Source organism: Sarcophilus harrisii, chromosome 3 (assembly GCF_902635505.1).
Source record: "Sarcophilus harrisii chromosome 3, mSarHar1.11, whole genome shotgun sequence".
Taxonomy (NCBI): domain Eukaryota; kingdom Metazoa; phylum Chordata; class Mammalia; order Dasyuromorphia; family Dasyuridae; genus Sarcophilus; species Sarcophilus harrisii.
Window position 1 is genome coordinate 170,348,600 of NC_045428.1, and position 15,624 is coordinate 170,364,223.

At 33.3% G+C, this 15,624-nt stretch overlaps 1 protein-coding gene across 1 annotated transcript in view; it reads right to left on the bottom strand.

The window, feature by feature from the left end:
* Positions 1-341: 341 nt before the first annotated feature.
* Positions 342-15,624, bottom strand: part of LOC105750245 (high affinity choline transporter 1-like) — a 29,129-nt gene continuing 13,846 nt past the window's right edge. The window contains 4 exon segments of the mRNA XM_031958784.1: positions 342-1,273; positions 1,275-1,735; positions 3,388-3,605; positions 6,008-6,161. Of these exon segments, the coding sequence (XP_031814644.1) occupies positions 1,108-1,273; positions 1,275-1,735; positions 3,388-3,605; positions 6,008-6,161 (999 nt within the window). The 3' untranslated portion in view covers positions 342-1,107.

The following is a 15,624-nucleotide window of genomic DNA, read 5'->3' on the forward strand; positions in this document are numbered from 1 at the left end:
GCTGGATCAAAGCGTATGCACAGTTTGATAACTTTTTGAGCATAGTTCCAAACTACTCTCCAGAATGGTTGGATTCATTCACAACTCCTCCAACAATGCATCAATGTCCCACTTTTCCCGCATTCCCTCCAACAATCATCATTATTTTTTCCTGTCATCTTAGCCAATCTGACAGGTGTGTAGTGGTATCTTAGAGTTGTCTTAAATTGCATTTCTCTGATTAATAATGACTTGGAGCATCTTTTCATATGATTAGAAATAGTTTCAATTTCTTCATCTGAGAATTGTCTGTTCATATCCTTTGACCATATTTCAATTGGAGAATGGTTTGATTTTTTATAAATTAGGGTTAATTCTCTATATATTTTGGAAATGAGGCCTTTATCAGAATCTTTGACTGTAAAAATATTTTCCCAGAGAAAACACCTTCTTAAAGATAGTCATGAATTTATATCTGGAGTCTGGGCTCAGAACAAAAGGTTAGCAGCCATTACTGTGAAAATCCTCAAATGAAAAAAGACAACTATGTTATGTAGCTAATAGACTTTCAATCTTCTATTTTGAATAGAAATTATAGAATTTTCTGAAATATCATTTCAAGAACAATTTAGTGGCTAATTCACTATACCTTTTTGATATAAAAAGGCTGTTCGCTTAGTGTAAAATAATGGCTACTTATTTTTCTGAATGGGTCATTTTCTCCCAAAACTTTGATTGAGATCATCAATTTTCTTCCAGCTGCTTCTCTAATTGTAAACATCTACTCCCCCTACGGACCCTGCAGAATACATACATTTTGAAAAACATTCTTCAAACCCCTTGCTGCTATCTCTTTCAATAGAATATGATTTTATTCCCGGAAATTTGTAAAATTATCTAGAAATGTATGTGGCAGTCAAATGTAAACATTGATTTCACAGAAGGCTGCCACTCATCCCTCTTGATGTAGCTTGGATTGGTGCAGTGGTATTTAACTCTGGTTACACAATGTCCTGAAGAATTACTTATACTTAATCTTTTTCCTTAAATGCTGCATATCATCCTATGTTGGCTATGTGATTGCAATATCCTGTATGGTAAGGGAAACAGTATTTCATTTCATTGGAGTCATTGTAAGTTATCTTCAGTATTGGACCCTTCTGGGCTGGATGCAGTGTCAAGAAGGGCCTCTTTATTTGTAAAAGTTGAGCTGAGAGTCAAACTCTGCCGACGCTTTACAGGTGCAAGCTCATCTAATTTAATATTTTCATTTTTGACCAGAATTGTCTTGTCAATTCTCTTCACTGTGACTGGCAACTCCAGCATCAAGGAAGTCTAATCTGGAAGGCAGGATTCCACTTTCAAAGAGGTATTTGGCGAGGTAAGAGACAAAGATATTGGTCAAGAAGGAGATGGACATAGCAAATGTTTTAAATGGAAACCTCTGGCGATAAATGCCATCTTCATCACGGTAATGACCAGGATATAAGATCAATGGCTGCAGGTAAAGATATGGCTCTCCTCCAGTTATTCTGAATATGAGACCAAGCACATATCCTATCAAGGCACCATATGTATTGGTTCCCTTAATAAAGAGCACACACAAGAGGTGAGGAAAGATTATTATGTAAACAAGGTCAGAACTGAGATACCAGAGTCCATAAACAGATTTGGTTAACAGGGCCATTGCAGTAGCTGCTGCTCCAAAAAGAAACACAGTGATTCTTATAACCCAGACGATTTCCCTATCAGATGCCTAAAAGAAAAATTCACAGTATTAATGGATTTACTCACTTCAATCAAAAAAAAAAAAAAAAAGCTGTTTTCTTTTTTTTTTTTAAATTTGCAGTTAAAAATAAAAGTTTTGTTCAGATAGCTTTATGCAAAAATAAAGTTAAACCATAGGACCATGTCTAATGTACTAGGTGCTCTCCTAGCAGGGGTTCATTTCAAAGATTCTATATATATTCTATAATTAAAAGATGAAAGAATATAGTTATGAGCTTGTGTCCCTTCTTATTACAGTGATAAGAAAGGAGAAAAATAAGTTCATCTACAAGAATGGAGGAATGACTTAAATGTTCCTCCTTATAGCTAATATAATAAGGAAAGATTTATTTCACTTTGTACACATTTTGTTCATTATTTAATTTAGTGGCATGAATGACTTTAGCATTCCCTAAAAGCAATATGGTCAAGGTTATCATGGATTAGGGGTTGAAGAATAAACATGCATTTGGCAATCTTATTTTCTCTGATTTCTCCAGGCCCTCCATGTACTCCACTATGGGACCAAATGGGCAGCTAAATGCTGCAGTTGATACAATGCTAGAATTCTATGAAGTCCAGTGTTATATATCCATAGCGTCAATGACCTTATTTGCAGTATGATTTCTTATAATAATATTGTACATGTAGCACCTACACCAAGGATCAAGTGAAATAATATATTGGAAAAATATAAAATATTATATAAATGCCATCTGTTATTGACAGGTATGTGTATCACCATTCAGGCGATGCTTAAATTCCCTTTAGAAGTCTGATATATTTCAAGATTACATTTTATACTACTCCCTTCACATATGTTATACTCCTGCTAAATTGGTTAATCAAACTAATCAAAGCCTCTTTTCTGAACTCTATATAACAATAGTTAGCATTTGTATAGGATATTAACGTTTGGTTTTGTAAAGAACTTTACTATCTCATTTAATCCTTACAACAGCACTGAAAAGTAGGTGCTATTATCATCCCTATTTTATAAATGAAAAAACGGAGGCATTCAGAAACCATGTAACTTTCCTTGAGGTAGGATTCAAATTGACCCTTAGAATTTTGGTCCAGTGATCTATTCATTCTGCCATCTAGATACTTCTATATTCTACTTTTCAGGCTGAGTGGTTTTGCATAGGCTTTGTCTCATGGCTGAAATATACTCCCTTTTTAAGGATACTTAGTTTCTTTCAAGGGTTAGGTGACATCTTCTATACATAGTCCTTCCTAATAGGAATTCCTAATGGAATCAACCTAATGGACATATGGGATGATTTTACTTAGTATTCAAATGTATTACTCATGTTATCTATGCCTTAAGTTTAAGAACAGGGATGTTCTCTTTGTATCTCCAGTGCTCAGAACTTGACACAAATTGCAACAAATAATTATTGCTTAATACAAGTTTATTGAATTGAGATGTAACCTCTGGTTGCATTGAGTAAGGCATCTAGTCAATTGGCTAAAAGTGTATTGCTAAGCATACTTATAGATATTAAGTAATCATCAAGCTAAAAAATATTCGGGATAGGGGAATGTCCCAGCTTCTTCATGCTCTTAAATGAAATAGGAAATAAGGAATCCCCTTAGGGAAAAGGGAGACAGAATGATTATTTTTAAAATAGTAATTACATTTTGTCTGAATGATAGTTGGTAGATATTTCGAGCAAACATTGAACTTGCTGATAGGATAGAAGAATCTGCAGATGACATTACAGCAGCTGATACTGCACCCAGGCCAAAGAAAGAAATGTATACTGGACAGAGATACTGCAGCACAATGGGTAAAATCATATTTGCTTCTTCCCTTTCTATGGGGTGTGGAAGACCATATGTAGTCTTATTCCAATCTGTTGGATTCAAAATTTGCAAAAATCAGATATACTATTCATTCAAATTCTGAGCATATAGAAGTAGAAAAAAATATAGAAAGCATTCTCTCCCCAAAGCCTTCCCTTTATAAATAAGAAAACTAATTCCCAGTAAGATTAAGTGATTTATCCAAAGTAAAAGAGACAGAGCTGGAATTCAAATACAGATCTTTAGTTCCAGGTTCTACATTTTAGGAAGGACATCGATAAACTGAAGAATAAGCAGAAGAGGGCCACAAGGAGGGCAAAAATTCTCAACTTCATGTCAGATGAAGATTGGTTTGTTTAACCCAGAGAAAACCTGGGAGAGTAGCAAGGGACATGACAGCTGTCTTCAAGTGCTTGCAAGATTAGTACATGAAAGACAGAATACTTATTTCTATTTGGGTACAAAAAACAGCAATCTAGTAGAAACAGGTGAAATTTGAGAAGGGAGAAATTTACGCTCAATATAAGGAAATACTTTGTGACAATTAGAATTGGCAAAACCAAAAACAAATGGACTGCTTTGGGAAGGAGTGACTTCTCCTTCATTTGACACCTTTAATCAAAGTCCAAATGATCACTTATTCAATGTGATATAGGGCAAATTTTTCCTGGGTATGGTTTGGACTGGATGGGCTCTTCAATACTCAGTTTCAAAGATTCTCCAAGATTAGATATTCCCAGTGACAAATCAATTGGCAGTTAAATATCATTCAAATTTTTAGTTTGCATGTGTGGGGAATAAATATAGAGAGAATTTAACATGGACTTTTTGTTAAAAATAAGAATAAAGCAATTTTCTTTTAAAAGCTGATACTTTTTGAACATTATTTCTTCTGTGCCTTAGATTATTACTTTTCTACCTTCCTATAAGATTGAACTGGTATGCCAAGCACTGCAGAATTCTAAAACATTCTTGAGTCAAACTGTTCTAAGGGAATAAATGTAATTGCCAAGGTCTCAAGGATGTGTGCATTTGCCTAAAGAATATTCTTCTCTGACAGTTGTCATGAAAGATTTTAAAATTTAACCCAAATTTCATGAACAGTGATTTGGGCTATTTGACTCATGGAAGTTTAAAACCAACATTTCTCAGGGGCCATTGAAAAGTTTTTATTTTATACCTTTTATTTTTACATTACAGTTACTTTCACATATAGCAATACATTTCTCTTTTCTCCTCCTCCTTAAGATATATTAAATCTTTCTTTGTAACAACAACAAAAAAGACTAAAAATATTTAAGAAATACAATTGATACAGTGGTTATTTGTTAAGAAATAAAATATTCCAGTAATTCCTCATTTATTTCCCAAGAGGAAAGTAACACATGACATTATCTGTTCTCTGAGATCATTATTGGTTTTCGGTTGTTCAGAATCAGACTTCCTTTTAGTGACTATTGTTCCTACATTATATCATTCTGTAAGTGGTATTGCTTCTGATTATTTCATTTTTCTTCACATAACAAAATTTTCTTGTGTTTTTCCCCCCGAATTCCTCATATTTACAGTTTCTTTTTAGCTATACTTCAATTGATCAGCATCCTTTTTGTTTTTAATCCACAGCATAATGTGGTGCTATTACATTTGGCACATTTTATATCTTTTTTCTTCCCTTTTTAGGAAAAAGGAATACTAGTCAGGTCTCTGAGTCAAAGTATATGAACAGTTTAATCATTTTTCTTGAAAAAAGTTCAAATAGTTATCTAGAATGGTCAGATCAATAGACAACTCCAATCACAGTTTATCTCTTTTCCCAGGCTCTCTCTAGTGCTTTCTGTTACCTTTTTTTGGGGGTCAAATTTGGCACATTCTAGCATTTGTGGTGAAAGCACAGAATTGTTTTAATTTTAAATTCTACAGCTAATAGTAATTTGAAGTATGATTTTATACGGTAATTTATAATTTGCAAATTTTCATTTGAAAACTTCATATCCTTTCACCAATTTGGTAATGAATTAGTATTACATATTTGTTTCAGTGTGTGTGTTTACATGTGTGTGTGTGTGTGTGTGTGTATTAGCTATCAATTTTTATCACTAATATTTGATGTGAATTTTTTCCAATAAAGTTTTTCCTTCTTTTACCTTGATTGATTTACTCTGTGTAAATTATTTTTCATTTTGTGTGACTAAAATTATTTTATTCTTTGTGAATACCTGTATCACTTGTTTGGTTAAGAATTCTTTCTTTCACCATAATTATGAAAGGTATTGTCTTTTATTCTTAGGTCACATAGCCATTTGGTGATTATTACAATTTGATGTATGACTCATTTTATGTCAAAGTAAATTCAAAGGTTGGAAACCAATATTTCAAATCAACCAAATAGCATGGGGTTCCCAGTCTATATATTAATAACCCTAGTGTTGTCAGTAACAAGATAAAATTTTACCTGTTGATGCTCCAATTGCACCAATAAGGATTGCAGGGAAGGCAATCAGTAGACACCCAAAAGCTGCCAAAAAGGATAGAATCTGAGCATAGGTTGCTGAAGATGATGACAGAACTCTTTGAAAATAGGTTTGCCATGGAATCCCTCCCAACATCTGCAAAGAAATCAAATACTTACATCTGGATCTGAAAACATTTCCAGAAATGACAACTACAATATGCTTCCCTATAATGTAATAATCACATATTGCTTAAGGATGGCAGGTGTGTTCTGAGATCTGTGATTTCTTCAATGTAAGGAATTCTTTGTGTGGAAATATTTTTTACTAGAATGGTATTATTTGGTAATTTATAGTTGTGGTAAGTACCTGTGACACTGAGATTAAATGACATACTCATGGTTACAAAGCTCTTTTAAGTCTAAGACAGGATTTGATCCAGGTTCTACCTTACTCCTAAATTTGCCCTTTCTCTGTAATACTATACTTTTTTTTTCTTAGAAGACAATTTATTTAAATATAGTTCTCATTATTTTTTCAGACAAAATTACTTTCTCTTTCTTCTTCTGTCTCTATCTTCTCTCTCTTTCCCTTACTTTCTTCCTCCCTCTTTCCTTTTCTCTATCTCTCTCTCATTTTAGTCATATATACATAATTTTCTGCGCAAATACATACACAAACACACATATTTATACACAGCACATGTGCACATATATATAACATATACTTATTTACCGATTGTCTCCCCAATTAGACTATGAGTTCCTTGAAAACAAGGACTTACTTTATACTCTTTTCTTTTTATCTCCAGTCCATAAACCACTTGGTGGCATAATAGTATAAGTTCTTGATAAATACTTGGTGACAATTGTCTTATTATACCAATTTCTCCTTCTCCTTGTTGCTGTCATATCCGGATCTCCACATTATTTTCCTATTTTTGATGACTATCACCTTCTTGACTCTAGCTTCCTCTTTTTCCACAATAAATTAATTACATTTCACTCTAATTATACCATATCATTTCTTAGATTTACATTAGCTGCAAGATCTAGAATTCTAACATTACACTCTCCAACTAGTCACAATTGTTTCTTTTTCTTCTATTTTTCTCATATATACTGTAGCCAAATTTTCAACTTTATTGTGTCCCTTTGCCCCTTGAATAATCCTCTTTCTCCAAGTCCATCTCCCCAAGTCTGACTTTGCTTTCTTTTAAACCCAGCCTTAGTCCTGTTATTTGCTACTGTTTTACTACATAGATACTCTAGAATATTCTCTGATTTTATGAAGTATTTTATCTATGAATGTGGATTATTTAGTAACTATATCATTTGATTTTTCCTTTCCTGCTCAATATCACTGTAAACATGAGTAGAGAAAAAATGTACATTTTTGCTGATTGTGATCAAGATGTATGGTATCTAACTTCAGCTGAGATTTTGTTGAAGTACGAAAATTTTTCACTCCTATCTGTATTGATAGCTCATTCATTTTGTAATTTGTAGAGAGGCTATTCTAAATATTTTATTCTTTACTTTCGACTAAATCCATCAACAAGCTCCACGCTTATATTAGTTGGTCTTGTATTTTAGTAAGAATCAAATTACAAGAATATTAGATTTGCTAGGGAACTCAGCTACTCATTTTATACATAAAAGTAATCTCTACTCTGACATAGTTGACAAATGATTCATTAGCCCCTGTTTGAAGACCTTCAAGATTTACCATCTCTTAATGACACTTCTGAAGAACTTCAATTGTTAAGCAATGCTTCTCTCGCCCTTTTCCTCACTATCTCCTAATTTCTAGCTTAAATCGGCTTCTTTGAAATTTCCATCCATTGGTCTTAACTTGATTTTCTGAGGTCAAATGGAATAAATTTAATCTTTATTTTACATGACAGCCCTTCAAGTATTTGAAGACAGGTATTATTTATGGAATCCCCCTCCCTGAAAGTCTTCTTTTCTCTAGGCTCAGTGGGTATGTTCTCTTTAAAAATACTGAATATAACCAATGTGTCCTTCCTTAGTCTCCATTTTGTATTATTCAGATTCCTTAGTACTTCTAATATCCTTCTGTTTGCTCACAAAAGAAACTTTCCTATTTCTTCCTTTATATATTTTTCTATTAAGTTTCCTTCTGCTTTTTATGAGACTTTAGTTCAACAGTCATCACCCTACACCTCTTCATCTTCAGTCTTTTCCTGTGCCTTGGGTCCTTTCCATCAACTTTTACAGAATTATAAAATATCACAGCTGGAAAGAATCTCAGACTACATCTAGTCCAAATTGAACATAGACAAGAATCCCTCAAACTCCCCTATATTACTTTAAAATATTTCCCCCCTCATGCTAGAGTATATTTTTTCCTATATATAGATATAGTCATATTGTTCTTCTGCCGAAAAATCCTCAGTAGCTCCCTACTGACTTTTAAGTAAATTTTCAGTTCCTCTGCCTGGTATTTAAGACCCAGTCCCACTCTATCGTTCTACTCATATTACTCGTACCTATGCCCTTTATGCTAACGTCAAATTGTAAAATTTTCTGCCCTTTTAAAATACACTTTACTGTAATACTTCCTTGCCTTTGTTTAGGCTGTTTCATATGCTAGAAATGCATCTTCTCCAATAAGCAAAAAAGCAACATCATTTTTTTTAAACACTAATGTTCAAAAATTATCTCTATGTTTTTGTTTAACTAAGACTTTTGTATAATCTTAAAAGATGTATATAAGACATCTTGTTAAAAGAAAGCTTTTAAAACTATGGCATTTTCAATGGATTCAAATACTTTTTTTGTAAGCAAAAAATAGAAAACAGTAAATTTTTTTATTCTTTTAAATTCCTGATTCTATTTCAGAAATCTTTGATAAGATTTCATTTTAGAACTTTGGGCAAGATAGAAGCATAATCTTCATTAAAAAAAAAGTTGTAGTAGTCACTAAAACAAAAGAATTCTTAAGTTAATGTGATAATATTAAATCTAATCATACTATGAAATTAAAATAAAGGATTATTACCCAAGGGAATACTTTTAAGGTGATCACATTGTTGTCAGAATTCTTTTTTTGCTTTATTTTTAAAAGTATTGTGATAGGCTGGTGGAAAAATAATTGGCAGTGTGTCTTATTGTGCCTCTTAAATTATAATGTGTAGACAGCTGCTTATTTCACCTATGCATAAGAAGAGTCTAGTCTAGTTATTATGCTTGTCTGTGACTTTGTTTTCTAACTTTAGGATCAGTCAACTCTATCAACAAGCCAAGATTTGCTTTTCATTATTGTCACCATGCTGCTACATACATTTCATGTTTCATTGAAAATGAAAAGACTCCCTGGGCTTACTTGGCCTATCTGACAGAATGTGACAGAATATGGGCTTTCCTGGGCCACCTGACATCTGGTTTAGTAAGGTATTTTTAGTCAGTTATTGTCTCTGTCAAACGATTAAGATTTATTCCATGACAAACCAGATATATTTGTAAGATATCACTTACCAGTAAAAGAAAATTATCTATCCAAGTGTGTACTTCATTTGATTTAAGAGATCCTAACCAAGGTTCCTGGAAAAGTTCATGCACAGCAGTAAATCTAATGTCTGCAACAGCATGATGTGACATCGCAAAAGGTATGCTGATCCACTGTAACAAAAAATTAACATTATAACATGTTCAGGTTTTCATAAATCTCCCAAGATTCTTCTTTAAACAACTCTAAAATATCATGTCTGTTTGAATTCTGGAATTGACAAAATCGACAAAAGATTGGGGTAATACTTTTTCTGGCCCAAGACAACTTAGGTGATCAGAAGGGAAAATTTAGGATACTGGGTCAAAAAGCAGCAGCCAGAAGCAGTGCCAGGTCATGGAGGTTGCTGAAACAAGCAGTAGTAGTAGCTTGAGGAGCTCTCATTTCAGATATTGTAAGGGGGTTAGACAGTTGGTCAGAAGAAGATTCTAGGGGACCCTGAGCTGATACTGAGTGCAGGACATTATTGTTTTGCCCTCATATACACTGCTGAGGTATAGGTCCAGGGTGTAGAGAAGCACTCCTAGTTTTTGTCACAGGAATATGGGGTCCTTTCTTAGTAAAGCCCAGAGTAGAGAACTGAAAAACAGTGATCACCTCCCTTCCCTAATCATTAAACTATCTTAGAAGCATGGAAAACTTGCAGACCCCCAACTTAGTTGAGGAGAAAAACAGAAAATCTACTATCATGACAGAAAAGATTAAAACACAATTTAGAAGACAACAGTTTGAACACAGTTACAGGTAAATTTGTGGGATAAAAGGGAAGGTAGATTAAGGGAGATAGTGATTAGAAGCAAAACACATTTTTGAGGAGGGACAGAGTTAAAGAAAAAAGAGAGAGAGGAGGATAAACAGGTTTTAATAGTTTAAAACAATTTAATAATCAAGAAAAACAACCAAAAATGTAAAAACAAATTCAATGCTTGGTTCTAAATGAAACCCAGCCATCCATGAGTGATATCTTGTTTTTAGTTACTTAGTTCTTAGTGATAATGAATCCCTTATCTATCTCCCGTCCTCTCCATGATAGAAAATACATATTAACTGACTTTTAGTTGACTTGTCATACAGAAACACTATTTTGAAAGTGGCAAAATAGTTGGCCAAACTCACCAGTCCCAAGAAAATGCAGAAGAGTTGGACAACACCAGTGTAGGCAACTGAGTAGAGTCCACCCACCAGGGTATACAGAATTGCAATCAAGGCAGAAACAATAATCGAAAGGTTTATATTGATATCAATAATCACACTGATGTTTACACCTGAAAGGAAAGCAAATAATATAATTGAAGTGTTTTGAGTTCTACTTTCTTTTTAAGACCATGATTGGTCAAAGGAGTTAACCATAAAGAACAATTAAATTTTATTTTCTGTGTAGTTTGATATCAGAGAATCAAAAAAAGAAAGTAACTTGTTCAAAATCACAACAGTAGTAAACAGAGCTTTAATTAGAACCCAAGGCAGTGAGTGGAGCGGCTGCTTTTCCCAAGATTCTAATAAAGCTACTGTTCTCTTTGAGAAATCTCTGAGTAGTCATTTTGAGTTAGGACTTGCTGTACCACACAAAGTGGCATATGTTGAATATGATGATTTCTCAGATGACTTCAAACCATAGATTATATGTACCTCTTACTTGCATACCAGGCATATGTTGGAATGACTGTATTTTTAGTTATTTTGGTTCAGGAGAGTAGACTTAAATTTTCATTGTGAGTATTTATAACTCAAACAATCAGCAAAAGAGCTAATTTGTTATTTTGTTGATTAGATTTAAGAAAGTAATGGAGAATATATTTTAAAAAGTACATTTTCTCCCAGAGAATTGATTATTGAAACATTTGTCTAGAAGCACACGCCTGCTCCATAACCTCCTTATAAGTATAAAAAGCATTCACGAGTATCAGAAAAATGAAAGCATTAGAATGAATCATTGAAGAAAAAACCTAAAGGGTCTCAAAATAAAACAAAACAAAAAGGCAATGAACCTTTGACTTTGGAGTAAGAATCCTTTGTAAAACTCTATGCTATTCAAATCCTCCCAATTTCAATCTGTGGTTATGTAGATACTCTCTCTTTCCCTTCCTCTCCCCTTGTTCATTCTCTTCCTAGTGCTGCCTAGCTTCAACTACCATCCCATGTCTATATTCTCTCTTTGCCTTATTGAAGTATAATTGAAACATTATTCTCTGTCTGTTTCTGTCTTGGTCTCTCACTCAGAGTATACAAAAACCCAAGTGTGCTGTCCCTTCTTGACCCAAAGGGCCATTTAGAAGACCTATTTTTTGAGTGATAAACAGTGAGCACTAAGACTGAGGTTTTTAGCCATTTATAGTTATTCTTACTCCTGAGCAAACTGAGTGCAATGAATTTATAGGTAGAATGCAAGGGTGGGCACCTGAACCATGAGTTCCTCAGGAGATTTTCCCCCCTTTTCACTCAGGTCACAATAAATTAATTAATAATTCAATAAATTAATTGACATTTCCTATTTCTAAGACTGAGACTTTTATAAAAATTATTTAATCTTATTGTGTCTCACTTCTCAACTATGAAATGAGGGAGTTAGACCAGGTGATCTCTAGATAACCTTCCATCACCAGATTTTTGAACCTAATCATGCAAGAAAAACAGGCAATCATCAATTATGGGTAGTTTAATAACATCTGGTTAGAAAATCTGGGTTCATATTTTAACTCTGACACTTAATAATTGTGAAGCTATGATGAAGCCATTTAATCTAGCTAAGTCTCATTGTTCTCAATTATAATATAGGAATATAAATACAGGATTCATACTATTTACCTAACAGAGTTTTTATGGGGAAAGTGTTTTGAAAATCTTACATTAATTTACAAAGGTGTATGATTACATGTTTTAGATCCAAGAACTGATTTGAAATCAGTAACTTAAAAACAATTGTTGATAATTATTTTAAGTATATTTGGTTTACTTTTTATGCCTATATATCTTGTTTTATGCCTTCAAATACATTATTTAAAGTCTCTTCAATTTAATGGCTCTTATTTTATTTAGAGACTCTTTAAAGAAAGAGTCAATAGATTTCATCATAAAATCTATGAATTTTGAAGGCATTGAACAGCTAATTAATGCCATTGGAGAGAATGTTGGGCCTGAAGTTAGGAAAACTAATTGTCTTGAGCTCAAATTTGGCACATAATAGCTGTGTGACCCTATACAAGTCACTTAAATCTGCTTTAGATTCTCATCTATAAAATGAGCTGAAGAAGAAAATGAAAATCTATGTTAAGCAAACCCTTAAAAAGGTCATGAAGAATTGAACACAACTGAAACAACTAAACAACAATAACAAAAACCCAAATAGTCTGATACCAAAAAAAATTCTTTACCTTGCCTACAAGACCAGATGGTATCTTAAAGTATCACTTCTGCAATACACTGATTCATAAACATGGCATAAGGATCAATGGACCAGTAAAGTACATTCTCCTGAGAATTTTAGTAATTTACTGGCAGCAATTTAAATATCAAAAGGCGTAGTTGAGGTAATTAGCTCTCAATTACATACAGCTCCTTATGGACAGAAACCTGTCCAATAAGATCCCACCAATCAATTAATATTGTAGAATAAAGTTTCTTAGGCTGTGGGTCAATCCCCACATGGAGTCATGTAACTAAATGATGGGGGGAGTCATAAGATTTATCATCAGTAAATTTTTTATATGTATTTTATATACCTGTATACTTGGGATTACATAAAACTTTTTCGTTTTTCGTTGAATGACCATCTTCTTCCCTGGAAAAAGATGCTCATTCTGGCTGGGTAAGTTATTTTTGGTTGCATACTGAGTTCCTTAGCCTTTCAGAATATCATATTCCAGGCCCTTCGATCTTTTAATGTGGATGCTGCTAGATCTTGGGTGATCCTTATTGTGGCTCCTTTATACTTGAATTGGGTTTTTCTAGCCGCTTGGAGTATTTTTTCCTTTCTTTGAGGGTTCTGGCATTTGGCCACTATATTTCTTGGTGTTTTGATTTTAGGATCCCTTTCAGTGGGTGATCGATGATTCCTTTCAATGTCTATTTTACCCTCTGTTTCTATGACTTCTGAGCAGTTTTCTTTGATAATTTCCTGGAAAATAGTGTCCAGACTCTTTTTTTAAATCATATTTTTCTGGGAGTCCAATAATTCTCAGATTCTCTCCCCTGGACGTATTTTCCAAGTCTGTTGTTTTCCCCAGAAGGTATTTCACATTTTTCTCCATTGTTTGGTTTTTTTGGTTTTGCTTGACTGATTCATCTTGTCTCCTCAAGTCATTCTATTCCATTTGTTCTATTTTGATTTTCAATGAAGTGTTTCTTCACTCACTTTTTTATATCTTTTTCTAATTGTCCAATTTGTTCTATGGAATGTTTTTTCCATTTCGCCAATTTTATTTAAGTGAGTTATTTTGTTCTAATTTTTCCATTTGCCAATTTTATTTTTAGAAACTATTTTTTTGTTTCCAGTTCACTAATCCTATTTGTCAACGTTGGTTCTTTATCCACTCTGTCTTTAAATATTAAGGTGGGATGACTTCTCGAACTCTTCCAAGCCTCCCTTTTTCTTCCCATTTCTTCAAGCTCTCTTGTGAGAGCCTTTAAATTCTTCTATGAGATTCATTTGTGCTGAGGAACAGATGATCTCCTCTTTTGGGGATTCATCTGGAGAGTCTCTTCAGTGTTTAGAGTCAATTTGCTATCCATAAAAAAATAAGTAGTAGGCCTAACTCTTCAGCACTATTTTGTAGAGTAAATGCAGATCTGCTTTGAAAGGAGTTCACTAACCTAGGAATTCCTAATAAAATGAAATCACAGGTCTGAATCTACCTTAATCTCAATATAAATGCAGGCAATTTTAAAATTTACATACTTTAATAAATTTCTATTTACATCATACAATCATTGATTCAAGCTTTCAGGGGACCCCAGGTTCTTGAAAAAAAATTTTGGTAAAGTGACTATTTCCCTAACAATTTCAAGTTATATTCTCATGGGGATAAAAAAAAAATACTACTCCCTATCCCAAATCTAAATTGTACGGTGATAAAGGATTTTAGATGATTATTTTCTAGACATTTTGGGAATTCTAATACACCTGCATCATTATTTATTCTTGGCATTGCTTTTTGCACCCAGCAGTTCAACTTTTTCTTGGAAACTTCCAGCAATATTTCGTTGCTTTGGGCTCTTTCCTCCCCTTTCTCAGAATGTTTCTCCTATACCAGCAGAAATTTATCCATGTCTGGAGATTCCTTGACTCTAAAGCCTCTGCTTATAGAATCTTTCTCTTCTCTTCTCTTATATTATTAAATATTCAGACTGAATTTTCCTTGTATCTGAGTATCTCTAGTGGCCAGTAGGGAATGGGTGTGTCCTTTCATAACATGATAATTTAATACATGATAAATTCATGCCTAAGAATCTGGGAATTCATGTGATAATAAAGTGATTAATTTTCCTATTATGTTTATTCTGAAAGTTCAATTCTGCACATAAAGCTTCCTTAGAATGAAAGTTATCTATGTTTCATTCAGTACTTTGAGAAAATTGCAAAGAAAATTTGGAAACTGTTGTTTCAGGAATATGAATGTTGATATTCTACATTGAAAGCTAAATCAACTTGGATGTCTATATAGGATCAAAACTCAGTTATTGGAAGAATAAAGACTTTAGACCAAAATGATTCAGCTTTTCTATTTACTAATTGCTCAACTCCTAACTTCACTTTTTCCCCCCTCCAAATAAATCATGTTACTACTGAAATGTAATTGGTGGAAAAACGATTTTAAGATTCCATAATGAATGTATACAATTATACATATATACTAATATGTACACATATATTTTTAAAACTCCAGAAAAGGAGCAAAAATAACATAATGAACAACCTCATGAAAGTTATGTTAACATCAAATGTTAAAATCGATGGCTTCTTCCTTTTGGCAGTAGAATTCTTTCAGTTTTCTGATTTTCTACTTTCCTCATAGCTTTTATATTCATCGGATTCTCTTCTGTTGTGATTATCCACTCAATTTGGAGAATAAGCTTGGGAGTGAGTAAATGC